Raw genomic sequence first — 10,762 nt, forward strand, 5'->3', positions numbered from 1 at the left:
TTAAAGATTTTGTTCTTTAATGTATAAGCAAATAATTATTTGAAAAACATAGAGAAAGTAACAAAGCATGAAACTTACATTGTAGTTTACGTGTTTTGGATGATATGATCATTTAAGTACATATGGATCCACATGAAGAAACGTCATAATCGTTGGTCTGCGCATATATAAACTAAAATTGTAAATTAAAAAACTAATAGAAAAATACATATGAAATCATTCTTCTCATTCTAAGCTCTAACAAACAATCATTAAATAGAAATACAATAACTATGAACATATTAAAAAGTAAGAATTAGAATTCAAATAAATCTACGATTAATCAAATCATATAGAGAGATAAAAAAATTTACCTGCATCGTGGTGAAATCGTTATAATAGGGCATCTGCATATAAACCAAAAGAAAAGTCAGCTCTGATGAAATATGTATATATAAAAGCTTAATGATGTAAAATAACAAAAACAATATCAACATAAAAAGTTCAGAATAAAAAGTCAGTGACTTCGTTTCTTCTACTGTGAATGTCTTATATATAGTAAATTGGCAGACGTTTCTCAATGATTTAGCTTGCATGATAAGCTAAAATATCATAATATTTTAATTCTGAATTTGTAAAAAGGAAACTTATTAATACACATATTTATTATAATTCTTGCGCAAGTTATGATTAATGAGAGCAATTAATGTAATTTTCCAGTTAAGTATTTATATATCATTAAAAATATACATTTTTAATATTCTTGCGCAAGTTTTGATTTATGAGATTATGAATTAATGTAAATGGTCGATATTAATTAAAATTTTTGCGCAAGTTATGATTAATGAAATTAGCAATTAATGTAAATGGTCGACATTTATTAATATTGTTGCGCAAGTTATGATTAATGAGATTAGTAATTAATGTAACTTTCCGATTAGTAGCTCGACCAGAAAAATAAATCAAAAAGAAAATTACAAAAAATCAACCAATAGAATCGATAGAATTTTGCTGAGAAGCTATGTATGAGCGACATGTGGCAAATGTACTTTTCTTTTAATGTATAAGAGGATTGATACTATCTTTATAATTAAATAAATTAAGGTTATACCAAAATATATTGTTAGTTAATGAAAGGGTCCAAACAACTTGCATAAGTAGATTTTTCAAAAATGCTTTTATTTTAATAGTATAGATTATAACCTTATCTATACTTAAGATTAGTTTAACGAGTTTTCATGTGTTATTACATCCAAATTGACCCCAGAAAAGTTAAAACGAATCTAAACCTAAGAACCTAAAATCCAACTACAAACACAAACCGAATCTGTTAGTTACCGAATTTCTATGGCTAAAATAATCATATACTTAAGATTAGTTTACTAAGTTTTTCATGTGTTATTACATCCAAACCAAACCCGAGAAAAATCGAAATGAATCTAAACCCAAAAACCTAAATACCTAAAATCCAACTACAAACACAAACCAAATCGAGTAGATACCAAATTTCTATGCCTAAAATAATCCTAAACTTAGCCAAGTTTTTCATGCGTTATTATATCCAAACCGATCCCCAAAAAATTGAAACGAATCTAAACCTAAGAACCCAAAATTCAACTACAAACACAAACCGAATCGATTTCTTTGCCTAAAATAATCCTCCCATTTGTAACAATTATTATAAACAAAAATAAATAAATTAAATATATCTTATGTTAAAAAATTATTAGGTGAGTTTCACGAGGCACATGCGATATTATATTCGTCTTAACAATTATATATTCGGTTAATAAAGCCAATCCATTCCTTTCTCACCAATGGAGGAGAGAGGCATACTCTGAATCAAATGGCGAAGAAAGTGTTGATGACATCTAACGGCGACGAGGTTTCCCGGAACATCGCTATCCAGCTAGCCAAACATGGTTGTCGGTAAGTTTCTCCACTGCCCTTGCTCCTCTTCCTAATTCAGTTACAAGCTTAGTTAATATCGAAGAGTTATCAGGTTGGTTTTGATGGGAGATGAGGCTTCTCTAAGGAGCACTGTACACCACATACGAGTCTCCATAGAGGGTGCCTTCCCAGTGGAACTCATTGGAGCCGACATGGAAGCTGATAGTGAGGAAGCTTTCCATGTTGCTGTCCAAAAGGCATGGAATCGTTTGGGATCTTTGGATGCTTTTGTCAACTGCTGTACCTACCAAGGGAAGATGCAGGACATTCTCCAAGTCTCTGAAGATGAGTTCAAGAAGATCACAAAGATCAATCTCACGGCTCCATGGTTTATCTTGAAGGCTGTGGCGAGTATGATGAAGGAGCATGGATCAGGAGGTTCCGTTGTCTTTATGGCTACAATCGCTAGTGGGGAGAGAGGGCTTTACCCTGGAGCTGATGCCTATGCTACAGCCGCTGCTGGGATTCACCAGCTCGTTCGGGTATACATTTTCTTAATATGTTAAAATTTATAGACAATTTAGTAAGAATTTGGATAAATTGTTTTTGCAAATTTAGGAACTTATATTTATGTAAATTATTTTAAAAAAATTTAGAAATCAAAGACCAGTGTCTCACTGTGATCATGTTTCAGGCATCAGCCATGAGTCTAGGGAAGCACAAGATAAGGGTCAACATGATCTCTAGAGGACTGCATCTTGGAGATGAATATCCAGTTGCAGTGGGGATAGATAGAGCGGAGAAGCTGGTGAAGGACGCTGCTCCTCTGGGACAGTGGCTTAACCCGGAGAAAGATATCTACTCGACTGTGATTTATTTGATCAGTGACGGTTCATGCTTCATGACAGGTACAACTGTGATGGTCGATGGAGCACAGTCTCTTATGAGACCACGTCTCAAATCCTACATGTGATTTGTTTTTTTTTTTATAAAAATGCTTGTAACTGTATTATTACTTTCTTGAAAATTGAATTTGATCAAGCTTGAATAAGTACTCCTGGAGGGAGGATACGGATGAAATTGAATTCCATTTCTGAGCAACAATTATATTGATTTTGACTAATATGGAACAAGCTAGGCAACTCAACGATCTCATCATCATTTGAAAGCCCTCTTTTCTCTATGTTTTTGAATAATATTAATTGTTAGATCGAATCAACTTCGGTAGATACACGTGATAGACATCGTTTTCTGATAATATAAACAACACATGCAGATGTAGTCTTGTCACGTGTCACAGCACTAGCTCCGCTTCTCTTGTCGTCTTTTTTCGGTGGTGCTCGACAATTTCTTTCAATGTGGCCTGTCTTTCCACAATTCCAGTATTGGTAGGCTTTCTGAATTTGGATTGACTCTGTCCATTCTTTGATTTTGATCTTTCTCTGCTCCAGTTACTTCTATCTTGGTCTCGACCTCTGCTTTCCACATTGAAAGCAGAGTTTGTTGATGTCTCGCCAGAATCTATTATGCAAACTTCCTCAGCCAGAATACGATCTCTAACGTCATTGAACTTAGGCTTCTGAGTATCCACAGAATTGCTAACCACTGTATTTATTGGCTCCCAACTATTTAGTAAAGATGCCAGCAAAATCAGTGTTCGCACTTCATCATCAAACTCGATCTCACCGATGACAGTTGGTTGACAATCGTGTTGAATTCGTTAACATGTCCGGCAACCTGACCACCTTCTTCCATCTTCAAATGAAAGAGTTTTTTCATGAGAAACACTTTATTATTCGCCGAAGATTTCTCATACATATCCGAGAGAACTTTCATAAGCCCTTTCGTAGTTTTCTTTTTTGCAACTTTGTAAGCAATGGTTTTTGATAGTGTTAACCTTATAACATCCAGAACTTGTCTGTCAAGGAGCTCCCATTCATCCTGATCCATCTTCTTAGGCTTCTTGCTCAGTGGTTGATGAAGCTTCCTTCCGTACAGATAATCTTCAATTTGCATTTTCCAAAGTACATAATCTGTACCGTCAAAATTTTAATACTATGTGCTGAGCCATTTTCGCCTCCCATCGTTTCTGAACCACCATATATTACAACACCTCCATCGATAAACCGATGTCACCGACAAAAAAAATTGACTGATCACCGTAACTCAGGCTCTGATACTTGTTAGGAAATATATAAAATCAAATTTGTGGAAAACCGAAATTTATGAAAGCGGGAAAAACACACACAAAATTGTTAACGGAGTTCGGCCAACTTTGCCTACGTCTCCGGACCTGCTACAGATCTTTTATTATCAACTCGAGAAATTTTACAAACTCTCAACTCACATTCGATCCCCTTTGCTCACTCTCTTCTTCTCTTCTTCTCTCTTGCATTTTTGTTTTGAGATGAAGAGCAACAACAAGATGCATCACGTATTTATAGGAAGAGCTTGAGAGGTTGGTGAAAAGTAGTTGTTGACAAAATTACCAAACCTTTCTTTTTGACTTTGTCCATGTAACCACTTTTTTCACCGTCCAATAATGAAAACGTGATTCTTTAACTTACAAAAATTGAAGAATCGACCGAGAACCAATTAGACATGCATAATGTAAATAGCTGAACGAGAAAAAAAACTTTGATTTTGTTAAGCCAGTTTTTTCTCAAAAGTTTATTAAAAATCCAAATTATGATGTAGTAAAACAGAATTGGTCTAAAATATAAATCTTAGTGAGACCATGTTTATAAGAGAAGGTACAATAGGACAATAGATTAGTTAAAAAGAGATAAGCAAGCTGTTAACAACTCGATAACATGATATTCTTCGTACACATAAGCAAGGGTTATATGACAAAAAAAATAGCAAATGTAAACAAGCATACTCTCGACTAGTCTCATCACACGTATTGCTCCACTAGTCTCTCTAGTTCCTAAAGATGGAGTCCAAATATTCTAGCCATCTCGCCTCCGCCTTTGATGACAATAGTAGTCGGGACAAAGAGAATGTCGTAACGCTTTGCGATTCCTGTCTCTTCATCAACGTTGAGTACGTAGAATTTGAACCGACCTGTGTATTTCGAGCCGAGTTTATCCATTAACAAGCTCATGGACTGACATGAGGCACTCAAATCTTGTGTGAACATAACCATCACCGGGACTTCGGACTTGATCACAAGTGAATCCCATTCCGTTCCAGAAATCTTGTTTACTACGTACAACATCAGAGAAGGACTGAAAATCAATACAAGATATAACTAAATCAAAATAAGAACAAATTTTTATTTTTTTTTGTTGCCAAGTTACCCTTAGGCTTGGAGGTATAGACCAAGGCATCGTATTGCTCCACTAGTCTTTCTAATTCATAAAGATGGATTTCATTTACTCTAGCCATCTCGTCTCCGCCTTTGAAGAAAATAGTAGTCGGGACATTAAATATGTCGTAGATTATTCCCTTTTTTGAATAGTTTCTTAATATGTTGTAGCGTCTTGCGATGCCTGTCTCTTCATGAACGTCGAGTGTGTAGAATTTGAACCGACCTGTGTATTTCGAGTAGAGTTTTTCCATTACATACCTCACGTATTGACATGGGGGGCAGTCATCTTTTATGAACATAACCATCACCGGGACTTCGGAGTTGATCACAAGTGAATCCCATTCCGATGTAGAGATCTTGTATATATCACAATCTTCACTTAGCTTGAAGATGCTGTCTATAAGAGAGAGTTCTGTTTCAGTTGTGTCTGAACCACATAAAGCAGTCCAATCATTGACAGCCATTCCCGCAGATATAACTTCACTACCACGGTTCACAGTTCCCGCAACGAGCGGGACTCGAAGTAGCGTCAAAAGCTTGTCCAAATCTTCCTCTGAGGTGTAAGCATGGACGATGCCACCTCTGTTGGACAAGGCACAGTAACGGCCTACAAGAAGGTTGCATGCAACTATCTGACGGTAAACTTCAACGCCAAGAACATCCGCTATTATTTCCTCAGTTTCCTCGTCGAGATCGGTGTGAGCAAGAGCAACACGGTCGTTGCATGCAATGCAATCTCCAAGAGGAGACAAACGCTGCTCGATTCTCTGGACCACGACTTGATCAGGTAGACTGTTCCTCAAGTGTTGAAGCTCTTCGTTAGTAGTTGTATGAGGCACAAGAAGCCCGTTCCTGTTTCCAGCGCATAGACGCCCGATGATCCGTGATCCTCCAATATAGGTCTTAACGATAGGGATAGCATCAGCTAACTGTGACTCAAAAGCACTGTAAAAGTCCTCAGAGCCTCCAATAGCAAGTAAGCAATAGGCATTAGTGAGTTTTGAAAAGAGGCCAACTTCACAGCTGTTCTCAAACTGAAGACGGGTGGCCATGGACTGGAGAAAGGTGGGAACTTTTCTGACCTAAACTTGGGAGAGGGATGTATCGAGAGAGAGAGAAAGAGCGGCCAAGAAGAGAAGGATTCTTATAGTATTGGGCCGAAGATGTGTAACTTATTACATATCCAAGTTATAAAGTCCGTGAAACCCTATAAATTTTAAAGTCCGTGAAACCCATCAAATCTCCGAAGCCGATATCATTATAGTATATGTACATTATTTATATATTTTCATGTGTTATATTTGGATTAGGAAAGTTTACACTATTTGCTCAAAAAAAAAAAAAAAAGTTTACACTATATGATATTAACAATATGTTAATACTTTTTCTGAAAACTTTAAAGTGTTCTCTTTCTTCAATTTTTTTTAAATAAAATGTTGCTAATTATTCTAAAGATTTTTATAAAAATGTTGCTGGTGTAATCTTGTGTAATCTTATTCAAGTAAAATTCTATCTTCCTTATTTATTTTCTGTTTTATCACAGGAAAACTTAATTATCGATATTGTTGGTGTAATCTTGTGTAATCTTATTCAAGATTATCTTATCTTCCCGTCGATTTGCGAGGATTGGTATGTGAATTTTAAAACTAAAAAAGATATGATAAATCCGTAAGTTCTCAGCCGTTAGTTTAAATCAGCTCATATCTAAGAGCATCATTATTGGTGGGCAGAGCTCTTAACTTTTTTTTTTTTTTTTTTTTTTGGTCATCAAACACTTAAGGGCACGTAAGGGCAGCCCTCTGCCCACCAATAATGATGCCCTAACGCCCTTAAATTTCTGACCTCTTTCTTCTTGGCAAAATTAACACCGTCGATTACAACACGTCAGCAAAAATGCGGAATATAATTGTTCTGTTTCTGTGGGGTCCATCAGCATAAACTACCTTTTTAGTCATATTAATTGCCTTAAACCCGAAAATGGTAATTTATTAATTAATTAAAAAATAATTAAGGAACTGGTTTGTACTCTTTACAAAAAGATATTCAAAGCTATTGAGAAAAAAGATATTCACTCTGTTTATATTATTACTACGGCGCGAATGTGAAGAGACCCAAAAAAAATCATATCTTTAATCTTTCCCTATAATCGCGACGGTAAAATCTCCTTTTCTTCTTTTTAGTTGCGAAAGAGAAAGAATCAATCTTCCTCGGAAATTTTGTTGATGGATCCCGACGTGGTGGAGATCTCTCCTCCTCACCCCTTAGCTTCGACTTCGAGAACTCGTAAACCCAGAAAGGTTCCATCTTTCTTGCTCCTAATCCTCCACTGTTAATGGGTTAATCAGTGTTTTAACTGTGCTCAATTTTTACTGATTTACCTGCAAGAAAGTTAAACTTTTTATTTTACTCATTATGGCTTCGTTGTTGCTTGTGATGATCATCTGGGTTGTCTCTGTGTGTTCAGGGTTTAATTTAGTCTTGAATTATGTTTTGTCTCCGTTGTACTGATTGTGTTCTTAAAGTGTCCTGAGCTGTAATAGAGGCGTGATGATCATCTGGGTTGTCTCTGTGTGTTTAGGGCTTATGTGGGTTTAGGTCAATATTGAATTTTGTATTGTTTGCTAGCGTTTTACTATGCTTTTACTGTTTAATTGCGTTCTTACAGTTTACTGTTTTTGTAGTATATTTTTGTTAGTTTATGTTGTTCTGTAACTTGTTTCTCTGTTTTATGTGGGTTTAGGTTAATCTTGAAGTGATCGATGTGGAGCAATATCATGTAGATAAGATGAACAAAGGGAAGGCTGTTGGAGTGATCCCTATGGACGTTGATGGCTACACAGTGGTTCTAAATGATATCCCAACTGGTGTACAAGTGGCCATATCTACTAACGGTTCAAACCCGTTTCTGGCAGCTCCTTCTACAACGGTTCAACATCAGACTCCTAACGTAGTGATGGAGCCATCTCCTTCTTCAAGACCTGTTAACTGTGATGATGCTTCTGCTAGCTCTGAGGCTGTTACTTCAGCTCAGGCTAATTATCTGAGGGACTTTAAAAGGTTTGACACTGTTGATGATTTCTCAGATCATCACTATGCTTCTAAAGGGAAAGCTTCAAAGCAGGTGATGATTACAAATACAATCTTATCATCTCAAGGGATTGTTTCTTTAGTTACTCAATCTCTCTTTTATCTTAACAGCACTCAAAGACATGGTTGAAAAAGGTTCAAGAAGATTGGAAGATTCTTGAGAAAGATTTGCCAGGTTGGTGTATATATACTATATACTATATACTATATACTTGTTCTCTTTTTGTTTCTAACACTTCATTCTTTTTGCAAACAGAGACGATATTTGTCAGAGCCTGTGAGTCAAGAATGGATCTTATGAGAGCTGTAATCATTGGAGCTGAGGGGACTCCTTACCATGACGGTCTTTTCTTTTTCGATATTCAGTTCCCAGATAACTATCCTTCAGTGCCACCAGTATGTCCTCAGGAACTTTGTTCTGTTTTTGGAACCCTTTAATGATTACTAGTTTCGATTTCTCTTTGACAGAAAGTTCATTACCATTCCGGTGGGCTTAGGATCAACCCAAACCTATACAACTGTGGTAAAGTATGCTTGAGTCTTCTCGGTACATGGACCGGTAACAAGAGGGAGAAATGGCTCCCACAGGAGTCAACAATGTTGCAGCTTCTCGTCTCAATCCAAGCGCTCATCTTGAATCAGAAACCATACTTCAACGAACCTGGCTATGAGGCCACCAAGGGGACTACATCAGGCGAGGCCCACTCCAAAGTTTACAGTGAGAACGTTTTCATATTGTCGTTAAAGACTATGGTTTACAGCATGAGGAAGCCACCCAAGGTAATTAGTTGGACGAAGAGTTTTTTTTTGTTCTTTGAATATAATTATTATAATAAATAAAATAAAACAAATCTAAAAGTAATATATCAATACAAATGCTAAAAACACGTAAGAAAAAAAACACAAATAATAAATCAATTCAAATATTTTTAATCATTAAATATATAAATTAAAGATAGCATTAAATATATAAATTTAAGATAGCAAAAGCGTTTCTTGATTATTTGAAGAGTGTTAATAGTTGTGATGGATGTGCAGCACTTTGAAGAGTTTGTTCTTAGCCATTACTTTGTGAAGGCACTTGACATAGTTAGAGCGTGCAATGCTTACAAAAATGGAGCTCCTGTTGGTTCCATTGTTAAAGGTGGTGTCCAAGGCATTGAGGAAACTAGCCAGAGTGGCTCTAAGAAGTTTAGGACCGATGTGGCCGCCTTTACGAAGACAGTTGCTGGTGAGTTCGTTAAGTTAGGAGTCAAGGAGCTAGAAGAAAAACCTAAACCACCGCCTGTGGTCAATGCAAACACAGAGAGTAATACAGCTAACCGTAAGAGAAGCAGATCATCGAGGTGAGTGAGCCAAATCCACCTTTTTGTTTTGATGTTATTAATAATAAGCAGAGAGAAAGAGAAGTCTTTTCCCAAATTGATCATAACTTATTAGTATTTTCCGTTTAAAAATTCAAAATGTTTTCTTATTTTATGCTTTTATATATGTTAGGATGGTATAACTAATTATAATTTACCGTATCATTATGATTGGTTAAGTTACATATAATCTATATAGTAAATGCTATTTTTTTTAAGATTTGTGGTTTTAGCTAAAAAAATAGAGGGAATATTCTTATGAGTATTGTTTGGATTGAGAACCTGAAAATAAGTGCATTTTTTAGTAGTGAAATTTGATGACTTCCTCAGCTTGGTATGTAATTTCTAGCATTCGTATTGACTGATTATTTTCAGACTTATTTATTTATTTTAATAATTATTATTTTTTTGTGATAGCATCAAAGAATTTCTCGCCAATATCGGACGCTGCGTTTTTCAGTTGGATTGAGTCGTGCAAACAAACAAGTATCAAGTTTAAGAAGACTCACAGATTGAAGATTTGATGAGTAGGAGGAATCTAACAGGGCATAGAAGTCCGACTTACTATTTTCTTTTATCTTTTATTACCTGGACAAGTAGTTTATTTATATCATTAGAGGTTTTAGTTTTAAGTTTATCCGTTCTGATTTATTAACAGATTTTAAATATATAAAAAAATCGATTAGAGATCTCTTTGAGAAGAGGTAACTATCTGTGTACTACTACAATGTTAGTTCATAAGAGCATCTCTAACACATTCTATTTTTCATTTTGAGAAATTTTTTAAAAAATTTATTCCATGTTTATTTTAAAATAGAATGAAAATAGATGTATTTATAATAAAATAATTTGTTTGTTTTTATTTACTACTCTATTTTATTTAAAATATAGTAGAATTTGAGTGAAATCTAATTTTATGATAAAATTATACTATTATAAAAAAATAAAGTGCAATCTTATATATCATGTGCGATCACTAAAGTTGCATTAGTTAGACAAATGATACAGAAGTTAAACTAAGAAGAGAACATATTTGTAATCCATATAAGCTTTTTATTTCAGTGATTTTACTAAAGATCAATGCATTTACCGATGATCCTCAGAAACATTTTAAAAGTTATAAAATGTA

At 35.1% G+C, this 10,762-nt stretch overlaps 3 protein-coding genes across 3 annotated transcripts; 2 read left to right on the forward strand and 1 right to left on the reverse strand.

The window, feature by feature from the left end:
* Positions 1 to 1,769: 1,769 nt before the first annotated feature.
* LOC130506622 (uncharacterized) lies at positions 1,770 to 2,973 on the forward strand. The gene is made up of 3 exons (XM_057001308.1): positions 1,770 to 1,908; positions 1,982 to 2,411; positions 2,564 to 2,973. The coding sequence occupies exons 1-3, from the start codon at positions 1,826 to 1,828 to the stop codon at positions 2,840 to 2,842; spliced, it is 792 nt and encodes a 263-aa protein (XP_056857288.1). The 5' UTR covers positions 1,770 to 1,825; the 3' UTR covers positions 2,843 to 2,973.
* A 1,706-nt stretch (positions 2,974 to 4,679) lies between these two features.
* LOC108830978 (eukaryotic translation initiation factor 6-2-like) lies at positions 4,680 to 6,325 on the reverse strand. Its single transcript, XM_018604539.2, has 2 exons — positions 5,172 to 6,325; positions 4,680 to 5,076 (listed from the first exon to the last, which is right to left on the reverse strand). The coding sequence occupies exons 1-2, from the start codon at positions 6,232 to 6,234 to the stop codon at positions 4,799 to 4,801; spliced, it is 1,341 nt and encodes a 446-aa protein (XP_018460041.2). The 5' UTR covers positions 6,235 to 6,325; the 3' UTR covers positions 4,680 to 4,798.
* Positions 6,326 to 7,292: 967 nt separating this feature from the next.
* LOC108830975 (putative ubiquitin-conjugating enzyme E2 38) lies at positions 7,293 to 10,322 on the forward strand. The gene is made up of 7 exons (XM_057001309.1): positions 7,293 to 7,479; positions 7,923 to 8,303; positions 8,381 to 8,444; positions 8,526 to 8,665; positions 8,738 to 9,049; positions 9,308 to 9,615; positions 10,051 to 10,322. Exons 1-7 carry the CDS (start codon positions 7,405 to 7,407, stop codon positions 10,100 to 10,102), a joined length of 1,332 nt encoding a protein of 443 aa, XP_056857289.1. The 5' UTR covers positions 7,293 to 7,404; the 3' UTR covers positions 10,103 to 10,322.
* The last annotated feature ends 440 nt before the right edge of the window (positions 10,323 to 10,762 follow it).

This window comes from Raphanus sativus, unplaced genomic scaffold (assembly GCF_000801105.2).
Source record: "Raphanus sativus cultivar WK10039 unplaced genomic scaffold, ASM80110v3 Scaffold3472, whole genome shotgun sequence".
NCBI lineage: Eukaryota > Viridiplantae > Streptophyta > Magnoliopsida > Brassicales > Brassicaceae > Raphanus > Raphanus sativus.

What these genes read in the sequence shown, in the direction of transcription:
- LOC130506622 (XM_057001308.1), top strand. Translation starts at nt 1,826, where the DNA reads ATGGCGAAGAAAGTGTTGATGACATCTAACGGCGACGAGGTTTCCCGG. An exon ending in CTAGCCAAACATGGTTGTCG is followed by an intron (nt 1,909 to 1,981) that starts GTAAGTTTCTCC and finishes AAGAGTTATCAG; the next exon opens with GTTGGTTTTGATGGGAGATG. An exon ending in GGATTCACCAGCTCGTTCGG is followed by an intron (nt 2,412 to 2,563) that starts GTATACATTTTC and finishes ATCATGTTTCAG; the next exon opens with GCATCAGCCATGAGTCTAGG.
- LOC108830975 (XM_057001309.1), top strand. Translation starts at nt 7,405, where the DNA reads ATGGATCCCGACGTGGTGGAGATCTCTCCTCCTCACCCCTTAGCTTCG. An exon ending in GAACTCGTAAACCCAGAAAG is followed by an intron (nt 7,480 to 7,922) that starts GTTCCATCTTTC and finishes ATGTGGGTTTAG; the next exon opens with GTTAATCTTGAAGTGATCGA. An exon ending in ACTATCCTTCAGTGCCACCA is followed by an intron (nt 8,666 to 8,737) that starts GTATGTCCTCAG and finishes TCTCTTTGACAG; the next exon opens with AAAGTTCATTACCATTCCGG.
- LOC108830978 (XM_018604539.2), bottom strand. Translation starts at nt 6,234, where the DNA reads ATGGCCACCCGTCTTCAGTTTGAGAACAGCTGTGAAGTTGGCCTCTTT. An exon ending in CTATACCTCCAAGCCTAAGG is followed by an intron (nt 5,077 to 5,171) that starts GTAACTTGGCAA and finishes TGTTGTACGTAG; the next exon opens with TAAACAAGATTTCTGGAACG.